Source organism: Typopeltis vanoorti, chromosome 13, assembly GCF_054136105.1.
Source record: "Typopeltis vanoorti isolate ZY-2024b chromosome 13, IOZ_Tvanoo_1.0, whole genome shotgun sequence".
Classification (NCBI taxonomy): domain Eukaryota; kingdom Metazoa; phylum Arthropoda; class Arachnida; order Uropygi; family Thelyphonidae; genus Typopeltis; species Typopeltis vanoorti.
In genome coordinates this window covers 64,662,413-64,677,305 of record NC_143561.1, presented here as the reverse complement: position 1 = coordinate 64,677,305, position 14,893 = coordinate 64,662,413, and the positions used below count along the sequence as shown (strand labels likewise).

The 14,893-nt window shown below is 35.4% G+C and overlaps 1 protein-coding gene across 1 annotated transcript in view; it reads left to right on the top strand.

Annotated features, from left to right (window-relative positions):
- Positions 1 to 14,893, top strand: part of hiw (MYC binding protein highwire) — a 1,014,282-nt gene that overhangs the window by 582,774 nt on the left and 416,615 nt on the right. The window contains exons 51-52 of the mRNA XM_090402616.1: positions 10,748 to 10,847; positions 13,667 to 13,711. Coding sequence (XP_090258742.1) covers positions 10,748 to 10,847; positions 13,667 to 13,711 — 145 coding nt within the window. The remainder of the gene's footprint in view (positions 1 to 10,747; positions 10,848 to 13,666; positions 13,712 to 14,893) is intronic.

Below are 14,893 nucleotides of genomic sequence, written 5' to 3'. Positions count from 1 at the left end.
AATAATGAACCAAGAGTTGTGATATACCACTGGTTACCTTAAATCTTGCAAACTCATCCCCTCTCATGCCGCTTTTTTTTTGATGTTCATCAACCATTCTCTTTTTTAAGCTAACAGTTTATGATCCAATCTCATGTCTTCCAACTTATGTATAATAGTTTTTGGTGTATCTTGTCAGAAGCCCTAGCAAACTCCAGTAATTTCATATGGTATCAGTTCCCTTTGTGTAACTCAACCATCAGATTATTATAAAATATGAAGTTACTCAAACTTGACTTTCCCAGGCATGCTTAAATTAGTTACAGATTTCTAAGAATGAGATATAACCATATCTTATCTTCAGCAACAGAAACTAAGGTTTTTAAAAATTATAATTTTTTTGCACTGAGAACATGGTTGTATAACACGTAATCAGAAGTTCAGTGGAATTTCATTTCAATGGGATTTTTCTCTTTTTGGATAGAGCTTTTGAATTTTTTTGCACTGAGAACATAGTTGTATAACACATAACCAGCAGTTCATAGTTTCAGAGTTTTCTTTTCATACATAAATATCACGTAAATATTTTCACCACATTTTGGAGATTGACCATGATGTATTGGCCTTTTCCCAAGAAGTTTATCACTATGATGGTTTAAAACATACTGATAAACTCATGGGGCTTTCATTGGGAGGCTATAAGCATCTCAGATGATATTTATGCATGGAAAGACAACACTATGAAACCTATGAACTTCTGGTTACGTGTTATACAACCACGTTCTCAGAGCAAAAAAATTCAAGTCATCATCATTATCATCAAATTCCTGCTATGTACCCTCAAGGGGTGTACAGGATATGATAGTACTACATGAAAAATTTACATCATTATTAATTTCCTATTTACAATTTTCCTCCAATCAGTCTGTTACTTGTCAACTCAAACATTATCAGATCTTATATTTCTATCGTCTAAGACACTTTGGACCGTATCATTCCACCTATATCTTGGTCTTCCTCTGGGTCGTTTTCCTGCCAACCTGGCAGAGAACACTCGTTTTGCTAATCTTTCCTCGCCCATTCTGTTTAAGTGACCATACCACCTGAGATTAGCTCTGCTAATGCATTCCTGGATGCTGACAATGTCAGGATCTTTACTAATATCCTCGTTTTTAATATGATATTCCCATTGATGCCATCTGTTCACGCCTCTAATCTTTCTCAGGACTCTCATATCTGTGGTCTCTAGTCTTTGGTCAAGTGTTTTACTTCTGACCCAGCTCTCAGATCCATAAGTTTAAACTGGTTTGAACACTGTCTTGTATACAGCTAATTTAGTGTTCCGACTAATTTCTCTCTTATTCCATATGAATTTATTCAATTGACTTCCCACCATACCAGCTTTGCTGATTCTGTTGTCTATTTCTATATTTAATTTACCATCTTCAGTAAAAATCGTGCCTAAATAGCTGAAATGTTTTAATTGTTACACAGGTTCTCCATTCACAACACAGTTGATATTTTCAATGATTCTGCCTATTTTCATTGTCTTTGTCTTTTTATTGCTGACCTTCATGCCATATCTATTACAACAGCTATTCAATTTAGTCAGAGAATCTTGCAGACTTGTAGCAGATTTATTTAGAAGTATAACATCATCTGTATAAAGCAAAGAGCTGACATTAAAATCTCCAATTTTGATATCATGTTTAATACCACTTTCCTTCATAATGTGATCCATATAGATAATGAATAACAGAAGGGATAATGTACATCCTTGTCTCACACCACATTTAACATTAAACCATCTTCCTGTACTTCCTTCAATTCTAACTGCTGACTTACAACTCAAATAAAGACTAAGTATTGCTTGATATAATGCCCCATTGACACCATATAACTGTAGCGTATTGAATAGCTTCTCTCTTGGCACCTTGTCATATGCCTTTTCCAAATCGACAAAACTTAAATACAGATCTTTGTTATATTCCCATGCTTTCTCGACTATTTGTCGTAAAGTGAAGATCTGATCCTGACAGCCTCTATTTGACCTGAATCCAGCTTGTTCTTCATCAAGCTTTTCTTCTTCCACAATTCTTCTCAACTGTTTCCCAAGTATACTTGCATAGATCTTGCCAGGAACACTCAGTAGGGAAATACCTCTGTAATTCTCACATGCAGTTTTATTTTCCTTTTATATATGGGTACTATGAGAGCTCTACTCCAATCATCGGGAATTCGTCCCTCTGTCCATGCCTTCTGAATTATGCAGTACAGCCACTGTAAGACTCTCACACCACCATACTTCAGCATTTCTGGTCGAATATCATCTACTCCTGCTGCCTTTCCACATTTCAAGCCTTTGATGGCTTTTTCGACTTCAAGTATGGATATGTATTCCTGACTGCATGCCTGGTCAGTGTTTTTTACCACTGTGCTGTCATCACTGCTTATTTCATTTAGAAGTTTTTCAAAGTAATTACTCCATACTTAAAGGATATCTTTTTCTCCCGTTTTCATGTCACCTTTATCATTTCTAACTCCTTTTACAGCACACTCTCCTCCATTCCTAAGCTTCTTCAACAACTTTCAGAATATTTTGCCACCTTCTTGATATTTCTTTTCTATATTCTTGCCAAAGTCCTCCCATGACTTTTGTTTAGCTAGTTTTACACAGTGTTTAGCATTCTTGCATTTGTCTCTATATTCTTTAAGAGCACAAGCTGACTTATTTGCCAGGAACTTTTGATATGCTTTCTTCTTTTCCTTCACTGCCTCTTTAACTTCCTGTGTCCACCACAGAGTTCTGATTTTTCTCTCTTTGCAGACAACCTCACCACCTGCCTCTTTGGCTGAATCAATCAGGGTTTTCTTCAAGGCTTGCCACTACATCTCCATGGTTTGGTTCCTGTTCTCAAAAACTCTCATTTTTTCTTGAATACAGTTGAAATCTGAGAGCTGCTCAACTTTTATTCGCTTTAAAACTTTCTTACATGTTATTCTTTTCAATATGAAATTCAATTTTATCCTGCTCACGACTAAATAGTGATCGCTTCCAATTTCAAATCCTCTGTGCACTTTAGTGTCCTGCACCAGGGAGAAAATATCAAGATCAACAATGATATAGTCAATGAGACTTTTCTTATTCCTAGCCTCTTCTCTCCATGTGAATTTGTGTACATTTTTATGTTGGAACATGGTAATAACCAGTCCATGTCCTGAGCAGAAATCCAACAGATATTTGCCATTATTATTAGCTTTGCTCTTTTCTCCAAATTTTCCCAAAATATTTTTGTATGTCTCACAATCATTTCCTACTCTGCTATTTAGATCCCCAACAAGGACCAACTTTTCATTTTTCATTGTGTCAGTGGCTTTTTCTAAAGCCATAAAAATTCCTCCACTTCTACCTTAGTAGAACCTTCTGTTTGACCATAGGCACAAATAATTCTCATTGTCCAGTTCCCCATTCTAATATTTGCCCACATTACTCTACTTGAGACTGACTGCCATTCAAGAAGATTAGCCTCATATTTTGTGTTGAATACTATGGCTACTCCTTCTTTTCCTTGATTGTTATTGCCTGAATATAACATTTTGTATTTATTGCTCAGAAAGATCTCACCAGTTTTGGTCTTTTTTCTTTCAGTCAACCCGATTATGTTGATCTGGTACTTATCTAATTCCTCAGCTAGCTCCATTTCTTTGCCATTCAGGCTTCTTACGTTGATAGTACCGATCTTTAACTCTGGTGATGTTGAGTTGAGGTTTGTTTTCAGATTTGTTCCAGTAGCTGACTTTTCGCTGTTTGCCCTTGTTCCCTGGCGAAAACAATGGGGACCTTGCTTAACTTGGCGACGCCCCAGCCGGCATGAAATTTTGTCATGTTGTACCATCATTTTTAATTTTGGTTTAACCAATAAGAATACAATTTGGTTGGCTAAATCCCAAATTGCCAGGCCATCCTCGTTCGTTCAGTATCCGAGTAGATACCCAACAGGGTCCACCACGAGAAGGTGAGGATTGGACATTAGGTCAGAAGGTTGGTCGGTTCTCCGCATTTCTTTAAAGCCTATGTGGAGGTCTCCTCTCAGTTATACAGCTTTGACCCTTAAGCACCCCAAAATTCAAAAAAATTCAAAAGTCATATCCAGAAAGAGAGAAATCCCACCAAACTACAAAAAACTAAAATAATAAAATAATATAAAAACCTTCTACACCTTCTGCTTCTGTCTAGAACCTGAAAGGTCTTTATAACATTGGAAGGTGAGTTAGCCTGTCTTGTGGAGGCAGTCAGGTTTTGTTTTGCCAGAAACTTTGGTTTTTCATTGTGCAGAATAGGCAAACTGTGAGGGTACAGAAGTACCCTCACAGTTAACAGCTATAATACACCATTTTCATAGTCTTAGCTGCCACTGCTATAATTCAAAACTCGACCCGAGACCAATGTTAACCACTTCCAGCCTGTGAAAAGTTTGAATGTAATCCAAACACTGTTCATCTGAATATAATAACGGATGAACATAATTCATAATCTTTTTAAATTGTCATTTTTTAAATTTCTTTATCCTGAATTCCTATTTTATTTGCTGAGAAAATGTTTTTTTTTTTTTTAACAAACTGCAACAATTACATCCACCAGTGTCTCAGAAATACACCTACATGTATACCTTATTAGTATTCTTATCTTAATCTCCTTCTTGTCAACTTTAATTATCACTTGTCATTGATGCTACTTGGGAATAGTGGATAAAGATGTTGTCACTGAGGTATATCAGAAATAGGAAAACAGCAGTGAATATTCAGCTAATAATCTCGCCAGTAAAAGAATTCAGCAACTCCACATGTTATGTTTCAGTATTTATTTATGAAGTGCTTTTGAAGGTATGCAGTGAAATGTTTGGATACTTGGTGAGAGTGCTAGAGAGTTTTTAATCAAGGTGCCAATGAATATGTGGCATTAATTAACCTAATGATTTGCAGAATAATTCCATTGGATACAATGTACATTTAGGTTGCTTATTTCATTTCATCATTTGAGTTCTAAAATAAATAAATTATAAGTATGAATAAAAAAAGAAACAAAGAAAGGCAGTCCCCACTTCTAGGTCCTAACATTTTTTAGCCTCTATATTTGGTTGTTATTATTTCCTCAACCTCTATATCCATATACTATCTTAAACATTCCCTGAGGTGGTCATTAATAAATCATCACTAAGATCTGTTCCAGAGATTCACTGTGCATCTTCATGTCCTTGATTGAATTTTTGCTGTACATTCTTAGGCTGGTTTTTCTGTTTGCAGGAAGAAAAACGAGAGCCATCCAGGAAGCATTCCCATCCACCTCTATATGAAACTGGCCACTTTATTTTAGATTAACATTTTTCTTATGTCTGATAATGAGAATCTGAATTAGGATACATGTTCCATAATTCTTCCAATGCTTTCAAGGTGGCGCTAGTGTCCTCGGTGAATGTGATGGTCAGTTTAGTTAGTCTAGAAAACGTTTTTAAATTTAAATATAGTGTGGCTTTTTTTGTCTCAAATTGTGCTGCAGTTGTGCATCGGTTAGATAGAAGTGTCCTTCAGTGGTGTTATTGTTTGGAACTGTGTTGTATATATTGTGTTTTCACTGCCGTTTGTTTCACCACTTCAACATGTAAAGATGGCGTCCAACAAGAAACGTATGTCAGCGGCGCGCAGGACTTCTACATGAAAGGCTGGCTCAGCATTAGATTTTTTGCAATGGATGTGTTGCAGAAACTGCTACATGTATGTGCCAAAGAATGTGAAGGATCTGTGGTCGGTCTGGCTAAATGAGAAGAACAAAAATGTCGACATATGTGAGAAGTGTCGGGATAGGTTGGAGCGTTTAGGAATGGAAGCTGACATTGGGACCGTAGTGGAAGAACTTCGGCGGGAGTTCATGAAAATGAAAAATGACCTTCATCTTCTGCATGAGGAATTGGAAGTGCTCGGTAAGGAGATACTGGAAGTTAAAACTGAGTTTAATGTGTTAAACAGAGAAATTAGGACTATAGAGATTACTTTAGCTGAAATAACTAGAACAGTTATAACTTATTTAATTATATAATAATTATATAGAAGTTATTTAATTATATAGAAGTTATTTAATTATATAATAATTAAATAACACTTCTGCATATAAGGATATTCTGCATATCCTTATATGCAGAATAAATTGCAGAAGAGAGGGGATAAAAATCGGCATGGGACTACTGAAATTAGTGACTTATATATCAGTTCTAAAACCGGTACAAGATCTAGAGGGAGATTACGTATGAGTGAGTCTTTGGTGAATGATGCAGTAATAAATAGTATGGGAATGATTGGGAGTCAACAAAATAAAACCACAAGTAGCCTAGAAGAAACAAGATGTTGTGCGAGTGGGGGGGGTGGTAAGTAATAGAGCGTTGAGTAATGAAACTGGGAGAGTGATGCTGAATAGCATAAAAAATGAGTCCATGAGTGACACTTGTGTGGACTTGAATGAAGTTAAGAGTGGTAAGATATATGGTGATTCTATGATTAAGGGTATGGAGAGTGGTATGAGGATTGCTTGGCTGGTGGGACAAGAGAAAGAGTGGCTTTAGCAATAAAGAGAGGGCATGAAGCAGACAAGATGATAGTTATGGTGGGTACGAATGACCTGAGTGTCGTATAGGGTAGGAAAAGATTTAAGAACATTTTTTGATATTGTGAAGAGGAAAAGTGTCAGTGGGAGGATAGTGTATGTGCTACCTCGTTTTGACAATTACGAGTTAAGTAGATGAGCGATGATAATGATATGATTGCAAGAATGTGCAAAAAAAGAGGTCTGGAATTTGTTGATGTTTGGAGTGTGTTTGAAGGAAAAAGACAGTTGTTTGCTAGAGATGGATTGCATCTGAACATGGAAGGATATAAGCGATTGAAGAAGTTACTGTTTTCTGAACAAGTTGAAGTAATAATTGGGCAGGGAAACTAATATTGAAAAGGTTGGGTGTAAAAGAGAGAAACTTTAGCTGATTGTATATTTATTGATCCTTATATGCAGAATAAATTGCAGAAGAGAGAGGGGATAAAAATCGGCATGGGACTACTGAAATTAGTGACTTATATATCAGTTCTAAAACCGGTACAAGATCTAGAGGGAATCTGCAATATTTGTATACCAAAGCAAGCAGCATTCGAAATAAGAGAGAAGAATTTTTGGCATTAGTCAATGCAATCTCACCAAAAGTTGTAGGCATTAGTGAAACTTCGCTGTCAGCAGAAGATGTGGTCACTGGAATTGAATGTGAAGGGTACAGTATTTTCAGAGAGGATAGAGAAGATAGAACAGGGGGAGGAGTACTGTTGATGATAGCTGATGTGTTGCAGCCAAAGAAAGTAGTATATCAAGATGATAGACATGTGAATGAGAGTTCATTTGGGGCGGTCTGGTGCGAAATAGTGACCAATGCAACCAAATATACAGTTGGATGCTGCTATAGGCCAGGGAGTACAGGGGGAGATATTGAATTCATGCATCAGCAAATTAGTGCAATGAGTGCAGGCTTAGTGATTATTATGGGGGATTTTAATTACGGTGATATCAATTGGAAGGAGGAAATATCACGTAGCAAAAAGGAAATGGAGTTCATACATCTTCTATGAGATAATACTTGAAACAGCACATAACTGAAGGGACACGTGGTGTGAGAGTGTTGGACCTGGTCACTTGTTCAGAGGATATATGCATAAGTAAGGTGTCCTCGTTACCTCCAATTGGTGAGAGCGATCATGTGGTATTGACTTGGGAGGTTGCAAAATTTGTTGATTTCTATCTTAAGAAGGGGTTTTACGGAACTACAGGTTAGGCAATTATAACAAGCTTTGGAGTGAGCTTGCAGCAATCCCATGGCAGAACATATTGCAGGGGAAAGATGTTAGCAGTGCATGGGATAAAATGAGCGGGCATCTGAGGAAAGCAATATCAGATTGTGTCCCCATGGTCAGGAAGTCAAACAAGGCAGGCGTCAGATGGATGAGCAGTAGTATCAAGCTTGATCTGCAAAAAAAGAAAATGTTATGGAGAATTTACAAGGAGAAAGGCGATCAGTACACCCATGAGCAGTACAAGACTCAGGCTAGGAACGTTACCAGCATAGTAAGAAAAGCTAAATCAGATTATGAGAAGACCTTAGCCAAAGAGATCAAGGGTAATCCCAAAGAGTTCTTCCGCTATGTAGCAAGTAAAAGGAAGAATCACTTCGGAAGGATAACTTTAGTGGGTGCTGATGGTATTGAGGTGACAAAATCAGATGTAATAGTCGAGTTACTGAGTGATCACTTTTCAAAAGTCTATCACCCAAGTGAGGATATCTCTGTACCTGTAGCAATAACTAATGTGAGAATTGAAGCTAAGAAATCAGAGATATTTAATATATTGCAAAATTTAAATGCAAACACTGCTGTAGGCTTAGATGGAATATCAGCTCAGATGTTGCATGAATGTGCAAATGAATTGTCAACTCCTCTTACTTGGATATTTAATTTAAATTTGAACTCTGGTATGGTCCCTAGGGAGTGGAAGTTAGGCAAAGTGGTTCCTTTGCATAAGGGTGGCTCTAAAATTGCAGTAGTTAATTACAGACCAATCACCATCTCAGGAGTAGTGGTAAAAGTATTGGAAAAGTTGGTTAATGACAAAATTCAAGAATGGGTGCATCAGGATATGATACTCTATAGAGGCCAACATGGTTTTGTTAAAGGTAGATCCTGCCTTAGCAATCTATTAACTTTTCATAATAGAATGACATCTGAGTTGGACAAAGGAACTGGCTACACAGTGGTATTTCTGGATTTTGCTGAGGCTTTTGACAGGATACCCATGGAACACTGTTATGCAAATTGGAGCAGATGGGGATGGATACTAAACTGGTGATATGGTTAGGAGAATGGCTCAGGGAGAGATACCAGAAGGTGATGTATGGATTAGCAGAGTCCAGGATGAGGCAGGTGACCAGTGGTGTGTCTCAGGGCTTTGTGCTTGGGACATTGTTGTTTAATTTGTATATAAATGATATAGGAAATGGCTTAAAGGGAGATATTCAGTTGTTTGCTGATGATGCAAAGTTGTGTAGCGCAATAAAAAATCAAGCTGATGTTGAAAGTTTGCAGGATGATTTAAATAAGCTGGTAGAATGGGCAAAAGATAATGGATGACAATTCAATGTGGAAAAGTATAAAATCATGCATTTTGGGATTAAAAGATTACCAGCTGTGTACTACATTGATGGAACAGTACTCCAAGAGATTGATGAGGCTAGGGATTTAGGGGTGTTGGTAAATAGGGAGATGAAGTTTAGAGGACATGTTACTAAGGTGTCCAAGATTGCACATAGGATTACTTGGTTGTTGAGGAACACACTGACATCCAGAGATAAAGAGGTTATTATTCTCCTTTATAAAGTGTTGATACTTCCACATTTGAATTACTGTGCTCAGGTCTGGTCACCTGGATTCCTTGGAGATGAGGAGGCTGTGGAGAGGGTTCAGAGAAGAGTGACTAAGTTGGTAAGTGTTGTAAAAAATGCTCCCTACATTGATAGATTGAGAGCTTGTGGATTGCAGAGGTTGGTTGATAGGCAGAGAAGAGGGGGATGTGATAGAAACATTTAAATTACTGAAAGGTTTTTATAGGATTGATGCAGGGGAAATGTTTAAGCTGTGTGATAGTGATGGAAGAACAAGAGGTCATCCCTGGAAATTAAAGAAGAGTGTGGTTAACAAGGGTGTCAGAACAAGGTTTTTTGCCTGGAGGGTGTGAATGAGTGAAATTCATTGCCTGACTTAGTTGTGAGCTCTTCGTCTGTAAATGAATTCAAGAAGAGATATGACAGATATTGTTTTGCTAGTTTGGGTCTCCCGCGATGAGTCTACTGACTCCATGGAGATACCCGTAATAATAATGCTAAGATAATGTTAAAATAGAAAATGTGTATTTCCCAGTTTATAATAGTGAACTCATGTGTCATGTGCGTTATTTTAATAATTGATGACAATGACATCATATGCAGTTATAATTATGTTTATCATTTGTCACTTTATATTTCATTTATAAGTTCTTTTGCTTTTACTGGGATGCAAAATTTGAAAATGTGGTCCCTTCTCCATGCAGACTGTCCTGAATAGCATTCATTTATTTATATAGTACTTCAGTTTTGTTCCTCCTGGAAATTCTCATTTTTATCTCCTGAAAAACAGACAAACAGCACAGTTGCATCATGATGTTAGTGGTCGTTATGTTACTTCAAGTCATTGTACAACATAAATATGAAACTTGTTTCTTTGGGTTTAGCCCATTGTCTTTTGTTTATATAATCAAGAATTATCCAGTATGCTAATTAAGATTATCTTTATCACTGAAATTGCCTATATATAAAGTATCATATGGTAATGAAGGTCACTTATTATTATTATTTAAATTTCTTTTGAATATGCAAATTTTATTAGTGGAAATGTAATGGAATTCTTTACTCTAAACATAGAATTCATCAAAGTATGAAAGTTGACATGCCCTACGTTCATTCTGTTCTTAATAACATTTTCTTAACAATTAACAATTTTTCTTTGTGTATTGGGCTTAATTATAATATAATTAACTTAGTTTTATCATATTACAATAAGTTTTAAGGTTTACAATTTTTTGTTTTTTTTTTAAACAAAGGGGGAAAAAGTTAAGCTAAAACTAACTAATGACAATTTGAAAAACTGTTATCAGGAACCAAAATCAGTGTTAGCAGAGTGTTTTAAGGAGAAAGGATCTGTTTTGAAGAAAAAAGCAACAGATGATATGAAAGAAAGATCAAGGATAAAAAGAGGTATGTAAGCTGATTTCAGGTTAAATTTAACTATGATGTTAGTGGTCATTTTTTTTTTTTCTATATTAAAATACTATACTAGTAGATTGGATTTGGAAATTAACACATATTGATTAAAGTAAATTATACAAGACAAAAATAGAATTTCTTGTCTATAATTTACTTTGTAACAAAAAATAAAAAACTTTACATAAAGTTTTTTATTTTTTAGATAATAGCAATGTCTAGTTTCTAGGTTTTGTTTTTCCTTTGCATACTGAATTTTTTGTTTGCTGTTTTTCTAATATATTAGTTTAAAAAAATCAGTACATTCTAATTTAATGTATAAACCAGAGATGACTAACTCGCATCAGTTCAGTAAGCTTTGTTGTCTATTTTTTTATCACATAAAGGAATACCTTGTATAGCGCGGTTAATTGGTTCCAAGAAACGTCCACGCTATGCAAAACCGCGTTGTTTGAGGTCTATTTATAAAGGTTTTCAATTTAATTTGTTTATTATAAAAATTTAGGATAATAAAAATGTTTAAAAATGAAAACAAAAATGTTATTTTTATTAACTAAATAACAAATAAAATCCTTTTAAACAGATATAAAAGTTGTAGAAAACAAAACAAATATTGCTTCAATTTTAGCATACAGTAATTTACTTTTTACTGAAGTAGTCTTTTAGTGTTTTTTGAACCATCCTTGTCTTCTTTGTCTCTTCAAGTACTAGATCTCCATAGCATTTGATGGATGGCATTATTGAGACTTTGTCTCACTTTGATGCTTCTTTCCAAATTCGGGTCGGCATTTATGAAAAAGTTGGAAGCTTCGTCGATTTTTCTCACAAAAGTTGAAAGGTCAGCAAAGGAAAATTCTTCAACCATGACATCAGTGGGGTCATTTTCATCTTCTTCTGCTTCATAGGCTCGTTGTTGTTCCAACTCCAAAAGGGTTTCATCATCCAGATCATTTGAATGAGAATCGATACATTCGTTCACATTGTTACAATCTAAACTTGTAAAACGAAGATCTTTGCCCATCTGCACAATTTCTTTTGAGATTTCCTCTTTCTGTGTTGCAAAGGGCAACAAAGTCCTTTGAACAATGCAGCAAGATATTATGCCATACGGCTCTCATGTTGCTTTGAGTCACCTCTTGCCAAGATTCATAAATATTTTGAATGACATCTTTTATGTTAAATTTCTTTCAAAATTCACTCAAAGTCCAAGAATCTTCTTCTGCTACAGCTTTAATAGCTTGAGCAAAAGTTCATCTTAAATAGTAAGCCTTGGAAGTGGAGATAATGCCATGATCCATCGGCTGCAGAATTGATGTTGTCTTTGGATGGGAAAAATGAATCTTGACATTTTCATCCAAGTCCGTCAGTAGAGTTGGATGGCCTGGCACATTGTCTAATAAAAGCAAAATTTTGAAAGGAATATCATTCTTTTTACAATAGCTTTTAACTTCAGGGCAAAAACAAGTTTTAAACCAATCTTCGAAAATTGAACGAGTCACCCATGCTTTTTCGTTCAAACGCCAATGAACAGGTAAATTGTTCTTTGTAAAGCCCTTAAGAGCTCTTGGGTTTTCCGCTCTGTACACTAACAGTGGCTTCAATTTTAAATCACCTGATACATCACTTCCTAGTAAAAGTGTCAATCAGTCTTTTGACACTTTATACCCAGCTTGTGTTTTTTCCTTCTCTGCTAGAAATGTGCGCGATGGCATTCTTTTCCAGAACAAGCCAGTCTCGTCAGCGTTAAAAATTTGATCATTTGTGTAGCCTTCCTTCTCAATAAGCTCCTTCAGTTCATTGGGAAATAATTCTGCAGTTTTAGTGTCAGCACTTTCGCTTTCACCTTGGATTCTTACGTTATGGAGTCCAATACGCTTTTTGAAATTGTAGAACCACCCGCGACTTGTTATAAAAGTTTCATTTGCGCTTTCATTTTCTTTTATTTTTTCATATAGACTTGTTGCTTTTGCCTGCATTATCATTTGACTCAAAGGAATCTTTTTTTGATTACAATCTTCAATCCAGATCATTAGAATGTGTTCCATATTTTCCATTGTAGAAGATCGATTTCTCGTGATCACTTTTGACATATAAGAAGCGGTGCTCATTCCATGTTGTTTAATCTTTTCTTTGCTCTGAATAATTGTTCATACAGATGACTCATTCATTGAATTCTCACATGTTATTTTAGCAAATGAAGTGCCATTCTCGTGACATTTTTCAAGTTTCTTCTCTAATGTCAACCACTTGCGTTTTTTTGTTACTCCAACAGTGTCTTCTTTGTTTTGTTTCTTTTCACTCAAACTTAAATAATAAAAAAATATTAAATATTAATATTAGCGTAAATAATAAAATGGGGAAAGAACATGTCTACGTGAAAGCCAATTGAATAACTACTACATAAACGTGGCTCTTGATTGTCACTTGCGGCGCCCGGGAGTGGCCGGTCAGTGTTGACAATGTTAGTGTAATAATGATAAGTGTAATAATAAAAACTGCATTGTTCAAAACCGTGCTATACAAGGTATTTCTGTATTTGTTATTTATTCAATTGGCACCATTCAGACTTCGAAATACAAAATTTATATTTTACCCACAGCTGCAGTTTTCTAAGTTATATATAATTGGTTTTCATTCTAATAATGCAACCAGCTTCTCTCTCTCTCTCACACACGCAGAGACAGGAACTGTAAAAATTGTGGTGTAAAAAATTTAAAAAATTTTAAATTTAAATTAAAAGATGTAATTGTATATATTTTTTTCCTCTTGGCTAAAAGTGAATTATTTTCTTTTTTTTTCTTTCCTTTTGTCAGCAGCTGTAGCGATGGATCAGAGGAATGGACTGCTTAAAAGATCAGGTGGCGTTAAATGTGTTTAAACTAGGGAATTGTTTATAACATTTTGTTTGTGGTGTTTAGGTGTTATAACTTCACTCCATATGATATTGTTAGAGACTTAAGGATACTGAAAACTGGAATTTTGAAAATATACAGTGGTTTCCAAAATTAAAGGAATAAATAGTATTTTTGATTTATTTTTCATACAAATTAAAATTTTAATAACAAATTTGTCATTTATGTATGGTTAAATACTTTGCAATCAAGATATTACATAAATATTAATGCATTTTCCTCCTTAATGCTGAAACTTCACATAATCATTGCATGTTGAAATCCCAGCAATGACACTTCATTTGGTAATATTAAATTAAAAGCAAAAATTGTTAGAACGTGTCATGCTAAGAGTGACTTTAAACTATAATCCTGGATCAAGACTATTTTTTTGACACAGCAGATTGAGAACAATGCTTCCAGAACTCCACTGTATGCCAATGCTTATGGTTTGTATTTTTTTTTTTTTTTGATGTATACTCTCTTTCTCTCTCTCTTTCACACACACACACACACACACACACATAGGATGCAGAATGCTTGAGGACAATGTTTCTGTGCTTATGGTTTATATTTCTTGGATGTTTATATACGCTCACTCACTCTAGAGGCAAGTGAAAATGCTTGAAGATAATGTGTTATATCAAAAAGTGCTTTGAATAAAAATTACCAACAAGTGGTAAGTTAACAAACTACTTAGTCATTATAGTTCTCACTTTAGAAATCAACATTAGAACATTATATAAAAAAATGAAAGAAGTGAAGTTATATTTTGAGTCTACAGAAAGTGTAATTTTAAAGATCATGCAAAGAATATATTTGACAACTATTACAAATACTTAAAAAAAATGAAAATACTCACACGTGTGTAGTGTATGTACGTGTATCTTGATGCCAGTTTTCTTGCCTGATTTTCCGTTTCAATCTTTTCCGACTGTAGGTGACTTTGTAGGCATTGTACCCACAAAGTATTCCTGATGAGATTTTTACAGGGTAGTTCACCATTGCTTTCTCTACCCCCCCAATTTTATCTGGGCTCAGGACCAGCATATAGCTGGAACGTATTTGTGACTGTAATCCATATGTGTTCATGTGGCTGGTTCGCCTGTTCTGGGGGATGAAAAACCCAAGTTTCTGGGTGAAAAAACC